This window comes from Hemiscyllium ocellatum, chromosome 8 (genome assembly GCF_020745735.1).
Source record: "Hemiscyllium ocellatum isolate sHemOce1 chromosome 8, sHemOce1.pat.X.cur, whole genome shotgun sequence".
Taxonomy (NCBI): Eukaryota; Metazoa; Chordata; class Chondrichthyes; order Orectolobiformes; family Hemiscylliidae; genus Hemiscyllium; species Hemiscyllium ocellatum.
Window position 1 is genome coordinate 28,674,243 of NC_083408.1, and position 16,497 is coordinate 28,690,739.

Consider the following 16,497-nt stretch of genomic DNA (forward strand, 5'->3'; position numbering starts at 1 on the left):
AAAGGCCCAGGTTGAAACACTGTGGACATGGATTCAAATCTCACCGCAGCAATTTAAATTGAGAGAGGCTGGATCAAGAAACTCTCAGTCATCACGACTACTACATCAGAAACCGTTGCATCATTATTGTCATAAAAACTCATCTGGTTCACCAATGTCCTCCTGCGACTAAAATCTGTCATCTTTACTTGGTCTGGCCAGCAGTTGATTTCAGATCCACAACAATATGGCTGATTCTTTAATAACACAATAAACCATTCAGTTCAAGGGTAGTTAAGGATAGATAACAAACTCTAGCCTCCAATGATATTCACATTCCATGAAAGAATAAACTTAAAAAAAAACAAAGTTAAACCATCTTTTTTCTGGATTTACCCATTTCTAGGTCTGTAACCACCCTAGCTATACAACTTTCCAAGATATGTACGTTCTCTCGACTCTGGTATCATTCTTCACCCCACCACTGCTTGTAATGATTCATAAGAGTGATACTTAAGGATTTATCCACGAACATTGTTGCCATTTTTATTCTTTTGACACCTTACACAAAACCTACTTCTTCAAATAAGATGTAGAGGTGCCAGTGTTGGACTGGGGTGGACAAAGTTAAAAATAAAATCACACAACACTATGTTATAGTCCAACAGGTTTATCTGGGCGTACAAGCTTTCAGAGCACTGCTCCTTCGTCAGGTAACTAGTGAGATATTTTGCTATAAATTCGGTGTCCTATGATCTTGCTCCACTAGGTACCTGACGAAGGAGCAGTGCTCCAAAAGCTTGTACTTCTAAATAAACCTGTTGGACTATAACCTTGTGTTGTGTTATTTTTAACTTCTTTGACTAAGTTAAACACCTCAACACCCTTTTGGCTTTGTCACTTTTTGCTGAATAAAATTTCTGATAAAAATGTTCTAACTTTAAAAGAGATGAACAATTCTAAGCGAATACTGTTGTAAACATCTGAGTTGTCCTCCTTTCCAGACATCCTTAACAGGGCTCAGTGTTATTTCAAGTCAGATTCAAATTTAGAATATCAAAAGTCAGAGGAAATGGAGCAAATAAGGGCCTGAGAGGGGATAAATGAGGGGAATTCAGGATGCAGTCAAGATGGTGAGTGGGGTCAGGGTCTGCTTAGTGGCCATAATAGGTAATTAGCATCTGAAGAACTGTCCCTTATTCACAGACAGCACTTTCAGGAGAGCTTTGCACAAGTGATGGTTAAATGATAATTCTCAGGAAAGCAAAACCTCAGAGGAGCTATTTAAGTAGCAAAACTGCAGTCCTACACACATCTCAGTATCTGGAAGTGACAAGTACTTATTTTCATTTATTTCCTTTCACTTAATCTACAATACATGTGTACTTAGATCAAAGTTTCGTTCCTGGTTGTTGACAGCATTGACATGAAATTTTGTTTATACTTACTTCACAATTCCATATCCAAGACTGACTATGATGACCAGAACACGAGCAAGAGAACGCTTCAGCGCAGAAAGTAATTCTGCAAAAATCACTGCTCCTTGCACTGGGTTAAACACAAATTGTGAAAATGATAGTTATACTGGTTTCAATAACTCACTGACAGCACTATGATATCTTCAATATTACACCTTAACATACAGCAGAAATAGGCCAGTTAGTCCCACATGTTTGCCCTGCTGTAAGAGACCACAGGTGATGTGAAATCTCACCCCAAAATCTTCAGTTTCACTGCTTTGTCGCTTATAACAAGGCAGGAATCCAATCTCATTTCTTTTTCCCTTCAATTTGCCCAGAAAACTGAAATTAATCATCAAGAACTCAGAGCAAGTGTGGCCTCTCAAACCTGCTCTGCCTTTCAAATAATCATAACTAATCTTGGAAGCATCATGATCCTCAAGAAAGTCCACGCAGAACTTTGAAAGGACGAAGACAAGTTAGTGGAATGGGTAGACAAGTTAGATGCAGTTTAATGAAGAGAAATTTGAAGTTGTTTATTTTAGCAGGAAAATTACCGAGAGACATCAGAAAATATAATACAATTCTAAGTGGGTTGCAGGAGTAGAGGGACTTCAATGTATTTGTGCAAAAATCATTGAAGGTTGGAGGAGAATTTAAAAGAACAGTAAACAAAACTTCTGACCCATTATTAGTAGGGCATAGAGTTAAACTTGTATAGAACATTGTTTGGTCCTAACTGTTGTGCCCAGTTCCAGGTATAACAGTGTAGGAAGGATGTGCAGGCTAAAAGAGTGCAAAACTTTTTCACAAGAATGGGTTCAGGATGAGAAACACTGAGTTAGATACACTCGTTTGATGAGTTGGGACTGCCTTCCACAGATAAAAGAAAACTGAAAGATTTAATAGGGGTATTCAAAATCATAAGTTCATGGACAGAGTAGGAAGGGAGAAACTTACAACTAGCAGAAGGATTTTTGATGACAAACTGTTTTCAGATGTGAGAGATTGTGATCTAGAACATGCTGCCTCTTGAGTGTGGTGAAAGCAGGTTCAATAATGAGATTCCAGGAGAGAAATGGATTATTTTCAGGAAAAGAAGATATGAAAGTTAATGCAGACACAGCAAGCTGAAGGACTCCTTCTTTACTGTAACAGTTCAATGACCCAACAAGCTCCATAAGCAGGGCTATTAAATAAAGGCGCATTTTAATTTGCAATTTGACATGCACAGGAATGATTACTAGGCGAAAGTGAGGACTGCAGATGCTGGAGATCAGAATCAAGATTAGAGTGGTGCTGGAGAAGCACAGCAGGTCAGGCAGCTTCCAAGGAGCAGGAAAATCGACATTTTGGGCAAAAGCGTTTCATCAGCCCCACAGATGTTGCCAGATCTGCTAAGTTTTCCCAGTAACTTCTGGTTTTTATTTCAATTTATAGCCTTTGCTTTCCCATTTCCACTGCTGATTGTAAACAGAGGCTCTGTTCAAATGAAATGGCCTTTAGTATTATTTTCGATCTTTGGTAATGATATAATGGCCGACACATGGTTGGATGGGAGCTGCACCTACTCCCCCAAAGTGTACCACGTAGGCCTGTACACAAAATTTGTTGGGCAGCATGGACAAGTTGAGCTGTCAGGCCTGTTTCCATGTTGTAAACCTCTCTGACCCGAGAGGGAAATGAGGAAAGAGTGAAAATCTCCTCAGTTATAAAAGAGTGCTGTACTCGTGTTAAAACTTCTTGCCTCTATTATGGCAAACCCAGTTAGACATCTCCATAGCCATGAGCAACTTTCAGAGAAGACTCATCAACTGAGCTAGAAAACATTCTGTTAACAGGCTAGCAAATTTCCCTACCTGATTGACCCTTGTATCGGATGCTCTGGAACTCTGCATAAAAGACAGCTTTCTCCAGCATTCCCAGAAAGATGACTGCTCCAATCCAAAACTGAATGCGTAGGAGGTCCCTCCAGTAGCACGCAGACCAGACCAGCCAAAGTGCCCCAAACAGCACGTACATAATGCACATCACCATGAAAAACTGGCATGGGGAGACAGTGCAATATCAATTTACTGTACAATCTGCACCACCATCAGAATACATTTCATAGTTGTAAATTTATTCTGCTGCAGAAACCCTGACAAAAATATTAATATTATCAGCCCTGAAGTACAGTAACATAGAATATAGGTGATTGGGCTTGGCCATTTGGCTCTTTGAGTCTGCTTCACCCATCAGTATGAGATCATGGCTGATCATTCAACTCAGTACCCTGTCCCGCTTTCTCCCCATATTATTTGAACCTTTCAGCTCCAAGAAGTATATTGTCCACTTCTGAAAATTTTCAATGATTTGGCCTCAACTACTTTCGGTATCAGTTAATTCCACAGACTCACCACATTCTGGATGAAGAAATTTCTCATCTCAGTTCTAAAAAGCCTACCACACATCCTTAAGCTGGTTCTGGGCTCCTTCGTCAATGAGAACATCCTTCCTGCATCTAATCTGTCTAATCCTGCTAAACTTTTATGGATTCCTATGAAATCTCTACCCTCCCTAATTCTTCTAAATTCAAGTAAATATAGTCTTAACATGTTCAGTCTCCTCCCATACATCATTCTTGCCATCCCAGGAATCAGTCTGATAAACCTCCTTTTTACTCCCTCCATAGCCAGATCATATTTTTTAGATAAAAAAGTCTAAACTACTCATGTGCAGAGTTCAATTGAGTTTCTGGTCAGTAATAACTCCAAGAATGTTGACAATGGGGATTCAATAATGGTAACGCAGAATTAAATGTCAAAGGGTGGTGGTTAGACCGTCAATGCTACTGACCACTTGTCAGCCCAAGCCTGAATATAGTACAGACCTTGTTGCATTTGAGCACGCATTGCTTCAGTAACTGAGGATTTGTGAATGGTGGCGAACGTTATGCAATCATTGGTGCACATCCTCAGTTCTGACCTTATGAAGGAAGGTTGTTAATGGAGTAGCTGAAGATGGTTTAGCCTAGGACATTATCTTGAGGAACTCCTGCAGAGATGTCCTGGAGCCACTGACCTCTAACAATCAATCATCTTTAGGTCAGGTATGCTCAAACCAACCAAGAGTTTGTCTCCGATGGCACATTCAGTTGAATGCAGCCTTGATGTCAAGAGCTGTCACTCTCACCTCACCTCTGAAATTCAGCTCTTTTGTCCATGTTTGAACCAAGGCTGTAATGAGGTCAGGAGCAGAGTTGCTTGGCAGAACCCAAACTGAACGTCACTTAGCAGTTGCTGCTTGATACAACTGTTGATAACACATTCCATCACTTTACGAATGATAGAGAGCAGACTGAAGGAGCGGTAATTGGCCAGGTTGAATTTGTCCTGCTGTGTGCGTACAGGACATATCAGACAGTTTGATTGGACATACATGGACAAAATGAAATAAAAAAGATGTATATTTATACAGGGCCATTTGTGACCTCCAGAAGTGGTCAAATGCCAAATAGCCAATGAAGTAGAGCAGAAAATACATGAAGGGAAAACACCAGGCATGTGCATAGAAATGCACAGAAATTAAACTTCTATTGAACTGACTATGAAAAGAAACAACTCTCAAATATTTAATAGTATAACTTACCATCATTAGTGGCCAGTCTGCAGGGGAGATGAAATCATATTGCCCTTTCATTTCCACAACCACTGAAAGACATAAAAGGCACTGAGCATGGATAACATAGACCAGCCTTCTTCCAGTTTATCCTGATATTGTTCTACAGCAATCTTTCCAATCATTTATTTCAATTCATAATGTAATTTTGAAGAACAACAAAATCGAATAGAGGGTTAGATCTAGCACATCTATCCACAGATGTAGGCCTTCCATTGAAGGCTTTAATCCAGTTACCAATCCTCATTCCAGCTGTCAACCAACAAACGCCGATGTATGTCACATTTCTTAAAATGAATCTTTCCCCTCAAGTCATTGTGCATGATTGACTCTCACATTTCACAAGAAGCAGTTGTGTATTGTTAAATGCAACATGAGAATCATTTAACTTGTCAGTGAGAACACATTTTATGTCACTGGTTCCAGTTCCATTTACGCAGTATAACATGAGAGACAGTCACTACAGCTTCACTCAAAACTATTCACAAGTATGTTTAAGTTAAGTTAAGCAGAACCTACTTGTGAGTGATAGGTGATTTTGCTCTGCTGGCACAGACTTGACCTTAGAGTTTTCCTCCATTTTTTTGGTCCTCTGCTGAGCTACGTTTGCAGCAGATATTGTGCCTTGGCTGTTCTCTTCTTTCTTTGAATCTTTATGCGATGCCTGTATTTTAAGTATAAATAAATACGGCCCATCTTCCCAACTTGTGAACAAGCCAGTCCTCTGTTCAAGGAAATATAAGACATTTAACAATGAAAAAGTTGTTAAACTTTCATACTCCTCCCACAAAACAAAAGGAGTTGCATTCTCCTTAGCTTTTGTATTACATGAAGTAACCTGCTGCATTCACCTTTTTATTAAAATGGTATCTTTTAATCAAAAGAAAAAGAAAAACCTTTTTGCGTCTAGGAATTGTTATGGCACAAGACTAGCAAGCCAGACCATATCCTACTTCCTAACACTGGATGTCACAATGTGAAAGTAAAATATTCAACTATCCTCAAGATTACCCAATTGCTCCTAACCAAACTTCATCAATAACAGTTACCAGACACCAAGTTTATCAATCAATCAAAAATTAACAAATTATCAAAACTATAATTATATCAGAGCAAAGCTAAACACAACATAATCTACTTGATGCCTATGATTTAAACCCAATCTTCTTTCATTGTAACCCCAACTCACTCACATAGACAGTGTAGCAGCCTCCTGGCTCAATTGGCCAAGTGAAGCTTTGAAATCACAAAACCCACAACACAGTAGCCAAGTGCTAACCATATTAGCATAATGTAAAAGGCAACAGTTAACCTGCACAGACACCTCCAATCGGTTTATCCACTAAACAAAGGGAAGCTCAGACAGAGAGACGCTGGATCCTGCTACACAAAGAAAGTGACAGTAGCATGCCAGCTAAATGATTGTTTCAAGCTATTAAGTGCATCTCCCTGAATGGCCAGAACCATAGAAAGTTCATCCAAGAGGTACAAAAACAACAGTTCACCTGCAAATCTCTCTTGGAACCATGTAAGACCTTCTGAGGAGGCCAGCATGGCAAGAGGCAGAGACTGAACGAAATAGTGCCTCATCCCAGTTCTAAATGACAAATCCTTATTATGATAATTTGCTTCTGTATTATATACTCTCTAACAAGGGAAACATTTGCCCAGCATTTACAATTAATTTGAAATGTATAAAATAGATAATTTCTTATTGTTCCAAATTTCAGGGAATACAGGCTTAGGTTACTTAACCTTTCCTCCTGGATAGCCCTCTCATTTCAGGAAATCATCTAGTGAATCTTCATCACACTCCACGGAAATATATACTTCCTTAAATAGAAATTAAAACTGTTCTCAATACAGGTAGTTTGCCTATAACGCCGTAGTTGCATTCCAGCAAAGCCTTGCTTAATAGCACATCTCTTAATAGAAATAACAAGGCCTATGGGAAGAGTTCAGGGCCTGACCAGCAAAAAACATCACTCACAATTGCTCAAAAATTACCCAAAACTCTAATGCAAAGTAAACAGCCTGAATGAAGGTTGAAATTGTATTTATTAACAAAATAAAAGTAAATTTAACACAATACATTTAAAAAATGTAAGAAAGCTGCTGTCTGCATACCACCTCTCACCGAAGGCTGCTCTGTTGGCAGCTGACATGAGAGGAACAGCATGAAGACTGGCACCAATGTCACACATGCGCGGAACACCACAGAATAATGCAGACATCGGTGCATATGCAGAAAGAAGCGCACAAACCGATCACTGCTGGAATCGCAATATTGCCAATGGAGGCAAGCGTTCTTGAAAACGCCTTAACCTAATTCTTCAGTGATGTTTTAGCCAAATTGTGCTGCCGAAATACGGATTATCTCAGAATTGTGTAATCCAGATGAGCCATCATGGCCCTAAATATTTGTAGTCACAACGACTTTACAAAATCAAATAAAATTGTACAATTCTGTTGCATTTACCTCAGATGTAGAGTGGGGAGATGAAATTACTTCAGTTGTTGTATTATCTTTATTGTCATCTTGAATGTTTCTTGGATTCTGAAAACAGAGAGATAAATAAGTTGTTATTTTCCACAACTCCCCTTATCAATTTCCTCTTCTGGTCTTGAAAATCCTCAACTTGATTTAAAAAAAACTTGACACTGCTTTGCTTTAACTTACTTTACCTAGTCCACTCTTCGGTCATCTCATTCTGACTTCTTTCTTAAGGAAAAATTATTTCCTTCTGCCGGTGGCTGGTGTCTGCGAAATACCTTGTGAAAGGCATTACCTTGTAAAGGGATTATATAGCCCTCGCAGCAGACAGCATTGATAAAGGGCTTACCATTTAGGTTTTCCAGATACAGACAACAGATGTTTAGCTGTAAGTGGTCATGTTAATTGACTAGTAAATCACAGTCTAAACTAATGTTGAGACATGTTCAAATCCCGTCACAGCATTTGATATAGTTACTAAATAGCAATGATGATGATGTAACTGTTTAATTGCCATTAATGCCACTGAAAATTTGCTGTCTTTATCTAATCATGTATGTGTGTGATGGAAAACCCACAGCAATATAGTTGACTCCTAAATGCCCTTTGAGATGCCCTACCAAATTAAATGCAATTAGGGATACTGACCTGCCTGTGAAACCAACAGCCTAATTCAGAAGTGGCAATACATAGCATACAATCCAAACCATATTGAATGTACCACTAAACATAAGAATGTCACCGTATTTTCTTTGATGGCCACTTCAACCAACCTGCAACCTTTGGACATTCATTAGTAGACACTCATTAGTAAACGGGATTGGTGAAGTCACATGAAGAGCTACTTTGGCCGTGCTGTTGTCAGGAAATACCATTTTTTTATTCATTCATAACACATGGGTGTTACTAGCAAAGCCAGCATTTATCATCCAAAACTAAATACCCTGGAGAAGGTGCAAGTGCAGCAAAAGTGAAAAAGCAGTAATATTGTTGAAAGTCAGGATGGTTTGGACGATAATCCACAGATGATATGTTTCCAATTTTCTGCTTCACTTGTTCTTCCAGAATTTTCAGCTTTTAATTTCTGAAATTTGACTGTTCCAAAAATTTACCTTTGCAGCACTGTGTCCATAAATTGTATTTCTTAAATAGTCAAATACTTTAATTTCTGATGTGTTAAAATGAATATCATAGGTCCAGATTAAGGCCAAATTGCTGACAACTAGCAAGGGAGAAAAGTGCAAAACTTTTAAGTAATGCTGCCAGAAAGGGGACACTGGGAAGAATAGAAGAGAAAGGGCTTACATTGGCTCTAAAACACCCAAAATATGCAAAACGAAAGTCAACTTTTAATCATACACATACTGGTGTGCCATTCCAGTTTTTGTACAGCTGCTGGCCTTTTAGTAGCTTAATGCACACCACATCTGCTGACAGAGATGAGCATTAGGGATGGGCACATAAACACAGCTTGAAATTACAGAACATCAGTGCAATACGTAATCCATTTATAAACACATTATCCAACACACATTACCAGTGTTGGATGTATTACAAATCACAGTTGAACATAACTCTTATTCCAATATGGAGCTGCTGCCCTCTTACTGTAAGTTTTAAAGAACGAATTAAGAGTAACTTAATTATTAATAGAAATATAGAAAATAGGCCATTTAGCCCATTGAGTCCACTCTGCCATTAAGTTTGATCATGGCCATCCTCTATCTCAATGCCATATGCTTGCTCTCTCCCCATAAGTTAAGTTTATAGTGTGTAAAAAAACTAATTCCATGATGCACTCACCTCTTTCAGGGGCTGCAATTTCTTCACATGGATTACAGATGGCTGGTACAACTAAGAAAAATAAATGACATTATTACCTAGAAAATAATTTGCAAGGGGACATAAGTTATGATTCAGTTACTCAAAGCACGGGCTAGACAAGTACTGTGAGCCATCATTCTAAATATAGACAGTGGGTGGATTTGTCCAAGAAAGTACCCAGACTTGTGTGAAAATTCACTCATGGAAGTGACCCATCAGAGGAAAGTCACCCCCCTAGAGGGAATGGCTGGAAATGGTGAGGAGTTATTCCTTCAATCACAAACTGGGTCTTTCCCACACATGCTAATAGGTTCAGTTGTCAGCCTATCTGCAAAACACTCAGCAAAGAAACAGCCTGAGAATGGAAGAGCAGCAAGTAGTTAGGAAAATCAATGCAGATGTTGAATGACTCACTGGAGCAGGGCCTTTTACCAGGAGCTGATATCCAAAGTCCAAGCACTGGGGCCGGGGCTATGTGGGTGGAATTGACTGCAACTGCACAAGACCGCAAAGAACTCCAGTTTGCCAGATGTACAGTGCTTTATTGAATCAAGCAGTTACATCTGTTGGGAGGCAAATGAGTGCAGTAAGGAAAGCGAGTGGAAACTTGAGAGCTTGCTCAGCATGGAATTCTATCTGCCACAGCAAGCAGTTAAAGCCAAAACGCAATGTTTTCAAGAAGAAGATAGATATAGTTCCTAGGACTAAAGAGATCAAAGAGTATGGGGAAAAGGGTACTGCGTTTGATAAACAGCCATGATCATATTGATTAGAGGAACAAGCTTAAAGGGCAAATCCTGATCTGATTTTCTGAGTTAGGCTGGGGAAGGAATGAATATTGGTTTGTTTTTGCTTTTCTAACCTTCTTGTCATATGAATTAGTCTAGCTCTACTGCAGATGCTTCCTCATGTGGGGCAAGCAAGAATGAGAGGTCATAGATTTAGGCTAAGCTGTAGTGGATTTGAAACAAAGACGAGAAAAAAATACTTCTCTCAAAGGGGATGTGAATCTGTGGGATTCATTAGCCCCGAATGTGGTGGATGCCAGGACACGAATTGATTTAAGATTAGATTAAACTACTTACAGTGTGGAAATAGGCCCTTCGGACCAACAAGTCCACACTGACCCACTGAAGCGCAACCCACCCAGACCCCTTCACCTAACACTACGGGCAATTTAGCATAGCCAATTCACCTAACCTGCACATTTTTGGACTGTGGGAGGAAACTAGAGCACCCGGAGGAAACCTACGCAGACACGGGGAGAATGTGCAAACTCCACACAGTCGCCTGAGGCGGGAATTGAACCCGGGTCCCTGGTGCTTTGAGGCAGCAGTAACAAAGAGACGACAGGGTTTTAATGCATAGCGAGTTGAAATGTTCGAGAGAAATGGCAACAAAGGGAGTTGAGGCTGAGAGGAGGTCCGTCATGATCATATTAAATGGCATACCTGGCTCAAGGGGCTGAATTACCTACTACTGGTCTTAGTTCATAGAATCATCTACAGTACAGACAGATGTCATTTGGCCCATCAATTCTTCACCAACCTTCCAAAGAGCATTCCCACATCTACCTGCGTAACCCCACATTTACCATAGTTAACGCACTTAGCCTGCACATCCCTGAACACTTGATTAGCATGGCCAATCCATCTAAACCTGCACATATCTGGACTGTGGAGGAAACCGAAGCATCTGGAGGAAAGCTAAGGGAGCATGTGCAAACCACACACAGCCAGTCACCCAAGGCTGAAGTCGAACCTGGGTCTCTGTGCTATGAGACAACTGTGCTCATCTCTGTCCCACTATGCTGCCCACATTCTTACAGGTTAAGGAGGCAGCTGTGTGTTGACTAGCTGATAAATATTAAGATGCTTGCTCAGGTAATGTCAGTAGCAAAAGAATGCATCTGGATTCCTTTGTGATTTAGAACAAGCATGCCTTCAGGAAGTCTTTGAAGTTTGAGCAGCTAATGCTCGCAGTTTAAAAAGACTTAAAGGCTTTGTGCCAGACATATGCAGCATTTGAAATAAAGTAGATGAATTAGTTGCGCAAACAGATGTAAACCCGGTATAGTATTGTTAGGATTACAGTGACATGGCTACACGGATGGGGTATCACAGAGATCAGCGCTAGGACCCCAGCTATTCACGATATCTGTTAATGATTGAGATGAGGAAACTGACCTTAGCTTGCAGATGACATGAAGCAGAGTGAGATGTGAAGATGATGCAGAGGTGTGAACTATGTGATTTGGACAGACTGAGTGGGCAAATACATGACAGATGTGAAACATACGGATAAATTTGAGGTAATCAACTTTGGTAGGAAAATCAGGAAAGCAGATAATTGTTTGAATTGCTGAAAACAGAGAGGCAAATGTTCAACAAGACCTAGGTGTCCTTGTGCACCAGCTGTTCATAGTAAGTGTACAGGTGCAGTAAAGGTGGCAAACTGCATTTTGGCCTTAGTATTGAGAAGATGAGAGTGCAAAACAAAAGAACAGTGTGTCCTGTTTTGGTCTCCATATTTGAAGAAGAATGTTGTGACAAAGTTTTGTAGAGTACTCATGTAGTGGAAGGCAGAAAACTAGAATTTGTTTGTAAAAATGATAGGAGGGACGGGTGTATGGCTCCTTTAAGAGGTAGAACTTTTCTAAGTTTGGAGATTTAAGCAGAAAATGTGGCTGAAAGCAGCTGAAAATGTACAGATAGTTCTAAGATTGAAACATGGATCAGTTGGCTGAGAGACTGTAAACCTTAGGCTTATTTTGATTCTTTGGCAACTATCTTGAATTCAGCCAATTAACTTAAACCAAGCACTTTGTAAGTGAAAACCAATTGAATTTAAATCTGATGCTTTTGACAATCTCAGATGAATGTTATTGTAAGAAAATTGATATGTCATCCAAGATATATAAGCACAGCATTTTTGGAAATCAGCGAGAGCAACTGCCATCAGAGGAATGAATATCTAGCTCTCTTAGAAATCTGTAAACTCTCAAAGAAAGCACCATCCATCCATAAAGGGTACCGCAGCACTTTTAGTTAAGAGTCAAAATGGAAGAATTCACAGAGAAAACATCCCTGACTGAAGGGTCACAAAGAAACATGTTCCTGACTGGAGAGATAGCGCAGAAGGTAGAACATTCTGGTAGACACATCCTGTATGGAATTTGAGAGTCTAAGTTTTAATTTAGATTTCTTATCACTTGGGTTTATGTAAGTGGGACTTGTGTTTATTGGAACAGCATACTAATTGAATTTGGTTCAGTTAGGGAATAGTTAGTGGCCTGGGGTGAATTGTTTGGTAGTTGCTACTACTGTTAGTAGTTCTGGCAATTTGCTTACTGTTAGGATTAAATAATTAAAATTATTACTTGTTGTTTATAATGTACTGTTTGTGTGTTTTAAAGAAGGAGGTTCGTATGGCTTTTGTAGCACAAGGGATAGGTGGGGGTGGTGGGGAAAGGGGGGGGGGGGGGGGGGGGGGGGGGGGGGGGGTGGGGGTTTGGAAATGAGGATTAGGATATCCAGCCCCATGACTGAATCATACCTAAAGGCAGAGCAGCTTGAGAAGTCGAATTACAGACTCTTATCTTCTCTGTTTCTAGGTTTATGAGCTGGCTGTTGATCTAGACAATAATGCATTAGGGAGAGGGATGTTAACTGGGAAGTTTATTCCTAGAAGCAGTCACAACCTGAGGACAAGATCTTCTGAATTGATCAGTAGTCATAAAAACATAGAGAATAGTAACATAGGCCATTTATAGCCCATTTAATATGATCATGGCTGATCACCCAAGTCAGTACTCTGTTCCTGCTTCTGCTCCAAACCTTTCAATCCCTCAAGTGTAAGGACATATGCATTGCTCCATCTTGAAAACATTCAATGCTTTTACCTCAATTGCTTTCTGTGACACAGAATTTCACAGTCTCGCCACTCTCTGGGTGAAGAAAGTTTTCCTCATCTCAGCCCTAAATGGCCTACCACATATCCTTAGACTGTGACTCCTGGTTCTGTACACCCTGGTCGTCAGGAGCATCCTTCCTGCATTTACCCTGCCTAGCACTTTCAGAATTTTATAGGTTTCTATGAGGATCCCTCTCGTTCTTCTAAAATCTATTGAATAAAGACAACTCATCCAGTCTCTCTTCATACATTGAACTTACCATCCCAGGAATCAGTCTGGTAAAACTCCTTTGGACTCCCTCAATATCAAGAGCATCCTTCCTGAGATAAGGAGTCCAAAACTGCAGACAATAATCCAGGTGTGATCTCAGCAAGGCCTGTACAATGCAGCAAGACATCCCTGCTTGTGTACTTGAATCTTCTTACTACTGAAGACCAACACACCCTATGCCTTCTGTCAGGAATAAGATGGCATGACTGCAAGTGAGGCAGATAAGGGGACACAGAAGGCAAGTTTATCAGGGTTGAGGTCCTATCAGATTGTTTTAAGAGAACAGCACCTGCAAGCTGGATGAGGAAAGTGACCATGGCAAAGGAGACCATTGAAATAGAGTGTGAAATAGGGATATGATCATTCTCTGCGGCAAAGAACTAGAGTTGAGACAGCTTCGTTGGTTGCCTGCCACTTGCCAGGACAACCTTAGATAGGTTTTGATTCTTGGGGCTTGCAATTTGATAAATGCAATTTGTACTATAAAGGACTGTTTAAACCTGAAACTGGGGCTGCTCTTCTTATGAACTTCATACTATGAAAATAGAGAGGATTTTAAACTAATAGTGGTGGTCAGGGATCAGGAATCAAATGTGGAAAATCAAAGAGTAGGGACATAGTAAGAGAGAGATGCAAATAATAAGATATAGGAAATGAAAGTCAAAAAGAGAGAAAGAAAAGTAAGAGTACACACGGACAGGCAAGACTAAATGCTATAAGTATCATACAAAGACAAAACTCTGAATGAATATTGCACTCAAGCAAACTGATAGAGCGCATTGAAGTAAATAAGTATGATCTGACACCCATTACTGAAATATGGCTGGAGGGTAGATCATGAATAATGAGGAGCATACCGCATTCAAGATGAATAGGTAAAGATGGAGGAGGAGCAATGTTAACCAAGGATGGTACTTGGAGTCATAAAGACGTACAGCAGAGAAACAGATCCTTCCGTGCAACTCATCCATGCCAACCAGATATCCTGAATTAATCTAGTCCCATTTGCCAGCACTAGGCCCATATCCCTCCCAACCCTTCCTATTCAGGTACCCATCCAGATGCCTTTTAAATTATGTAATTGTATCAGCCTCCACTGCTTCCTCTGGCAGCTCATTCCATGCACCACCCTTTGCGTGAAAAGGTTGCCCCGCAGGTCCCTTTTATATCTTTCCCCTCTCACCCTAAACCTATACCCTCTATTTCTGGACTCCCCTAACACAGGGAAAGGTCCTTATCTGTTTACCCTATCCATGCCCCTCATTATTTTATAAACTTCTCTAAGGTCACCCCTCAATCTTCGACAATCCAGGGAAAACAGCCCCAGCCTATTTAGCCTCTCCCTGTAGCTCAAACCCTCCAACCTTGGCAACATCCTTGTAAATCTTTTCTGAAGTCTTTCAAGTTTCACAACATCCTTCCTATTGGAGGGAGACTAGAAATGCAGACAATATTCCAAAAGTGGCCTAACCAATGTCCTGTCCAGTCACAACATGACCTCCCATTTCCTGTACTCAATGCTTGTACAATTAGAGGTGACCTTGATTCCGGAGATCAGTGTGTACAATCTGTTTGAGTGAAAGTAAGGAATAGCAGGGAAAAAAGTCACAAGTTGGAATGGTCTACTAACCCCATAACAGTAATCACAATACTGGACAAAGTAAACAAAAAAAAACAGCAACTTGTGTAAAAGGTAAGGCAATGACAGTGAGTGACTTGAATCGATATTTAAACTGGAAAAATCAAATTAGCAGCAATAGCCTGAAAAAGGAGTTAACTTGCTCATCCTCAAAATAAATGTGAAGTTATCACGTGAAGATGCCTCTATCCAATAGGATCCTTTATTATGAGATCACAAATTAGTCCTGCTTTTACACATTACCAGTCCTAAAACAGCCTGTTCTCCAAATTAGTTCCAGAACATGTATTCTAGAAAATGCCCTGAATACATTCTACAAGCTAACCCTCAAGATACCTTCTATATGGAGACTAAAATCACCCATGATATTGCAGTATCTTTGTTACAAACTCACATTAGTCCTTGATTTATTCTCAGTTCCACACTGTTAAAAGGCCAAAAGACTATTCCCACCAGTCAGAAGTTTCAGTTGCTGTTTCCTATCTCTGCAACTTGATCTTCTGAGTCAAGAATTTTTCTCACTATAAAATAGATCTCATCCTTTGTTAAGAGAGCTACACCACCTCCTTTACCTTACTTATAATATTTCCAAAATAGCAAACACCAATGAATATTCAATTTCTATCATCTTGCCAGCACATCACTGCATTCCCATCATATCCTGCAGATTTATTTCTCCTTAGAATTCCTACAGTGTGGAAACAATTCGGCCCAACAAGTCCACACCAACCCTCCAAACAGCATTTCACCTGGACCCATCCCCCTACCCAATCTTTGTAACCCTGCATTTCCCATGGCTAATGCACCTAACCTATACATTCCTGAACATTATGGGTAATTTAGCACAGTCAATCCATCTAACTTGCACACCTTTGGACTGTGGGAGGAAACCAGAGTACCCGGCAGAAACCCACACGCACAGAGGGAGAACGTACAAACTCCAGACTGTCGCCAGAGGGCAGAATCGAATCAGGGTCCCTGGCGCTGTGAGGCAGTAGTGCTAACTACCAAGCCACCCAAATTTTGCTCAATTAATCAAACATGCTGCAAATATTATTTGTATTCAGATAGCAAGTCTTTCATTCTCTTAACATTTTTCTCTTGTTTGCCAGTGTCCTCATGTTTCCTCTGCTCCTTTCTCATAAACCTCGCCATGTTGTTAAGCAAAACAATCACCTTGTCCTTTTCCTCCTAACTTTCTAAATCCCCTTAATATGAATTCTTCCCTCAAGGTTTTAGTTCAAAGACGATTTTAATC

General features: G+C 40.1%; 1 protein-coding gene across 3 annotated transcripts in view; it reads right to left on the bottom strand.

The window, feature by feature from the left end:
• LOC132818085 (transmembrane protein 87A-like) overlaps positions 1–16,497 on the bottom strand; it is a 65,339-nt gene that overhangs the window by 37,474 nt on the left and 11,368 nt on the right. For all 3 annotated transcript variants that reach the window (XM_060828748.1, XM_060828749.1, XM_060828750.1), the window contains 6 exons: positions 9,397–9,447; positions 7,579–7,656; positions 5,619–5,823; positions 5,070–5,131; positions 3,299–3,482; positions 1,428–1,527 (listed from right to left, as the gene is read on the bottom strand). In XM_060828748.1, coding sequence (XP_060684731.1) covers positions 1,428–1,527; positions 3,299–3,482; positions 5,070–5,131; positions 5,619–5,823; positions 7,579–7,656; positions 9,397–9,447 — 680 coding nt within the window. The remainder of the gene's footprint in view (positions 1–1,427; positions 1,528–3,298; positions 3,483–5,069; positions 5,132–5,618; positions 5,824–7,578; positions 7,657–9,396; positions 9,448–16,497) is intronic.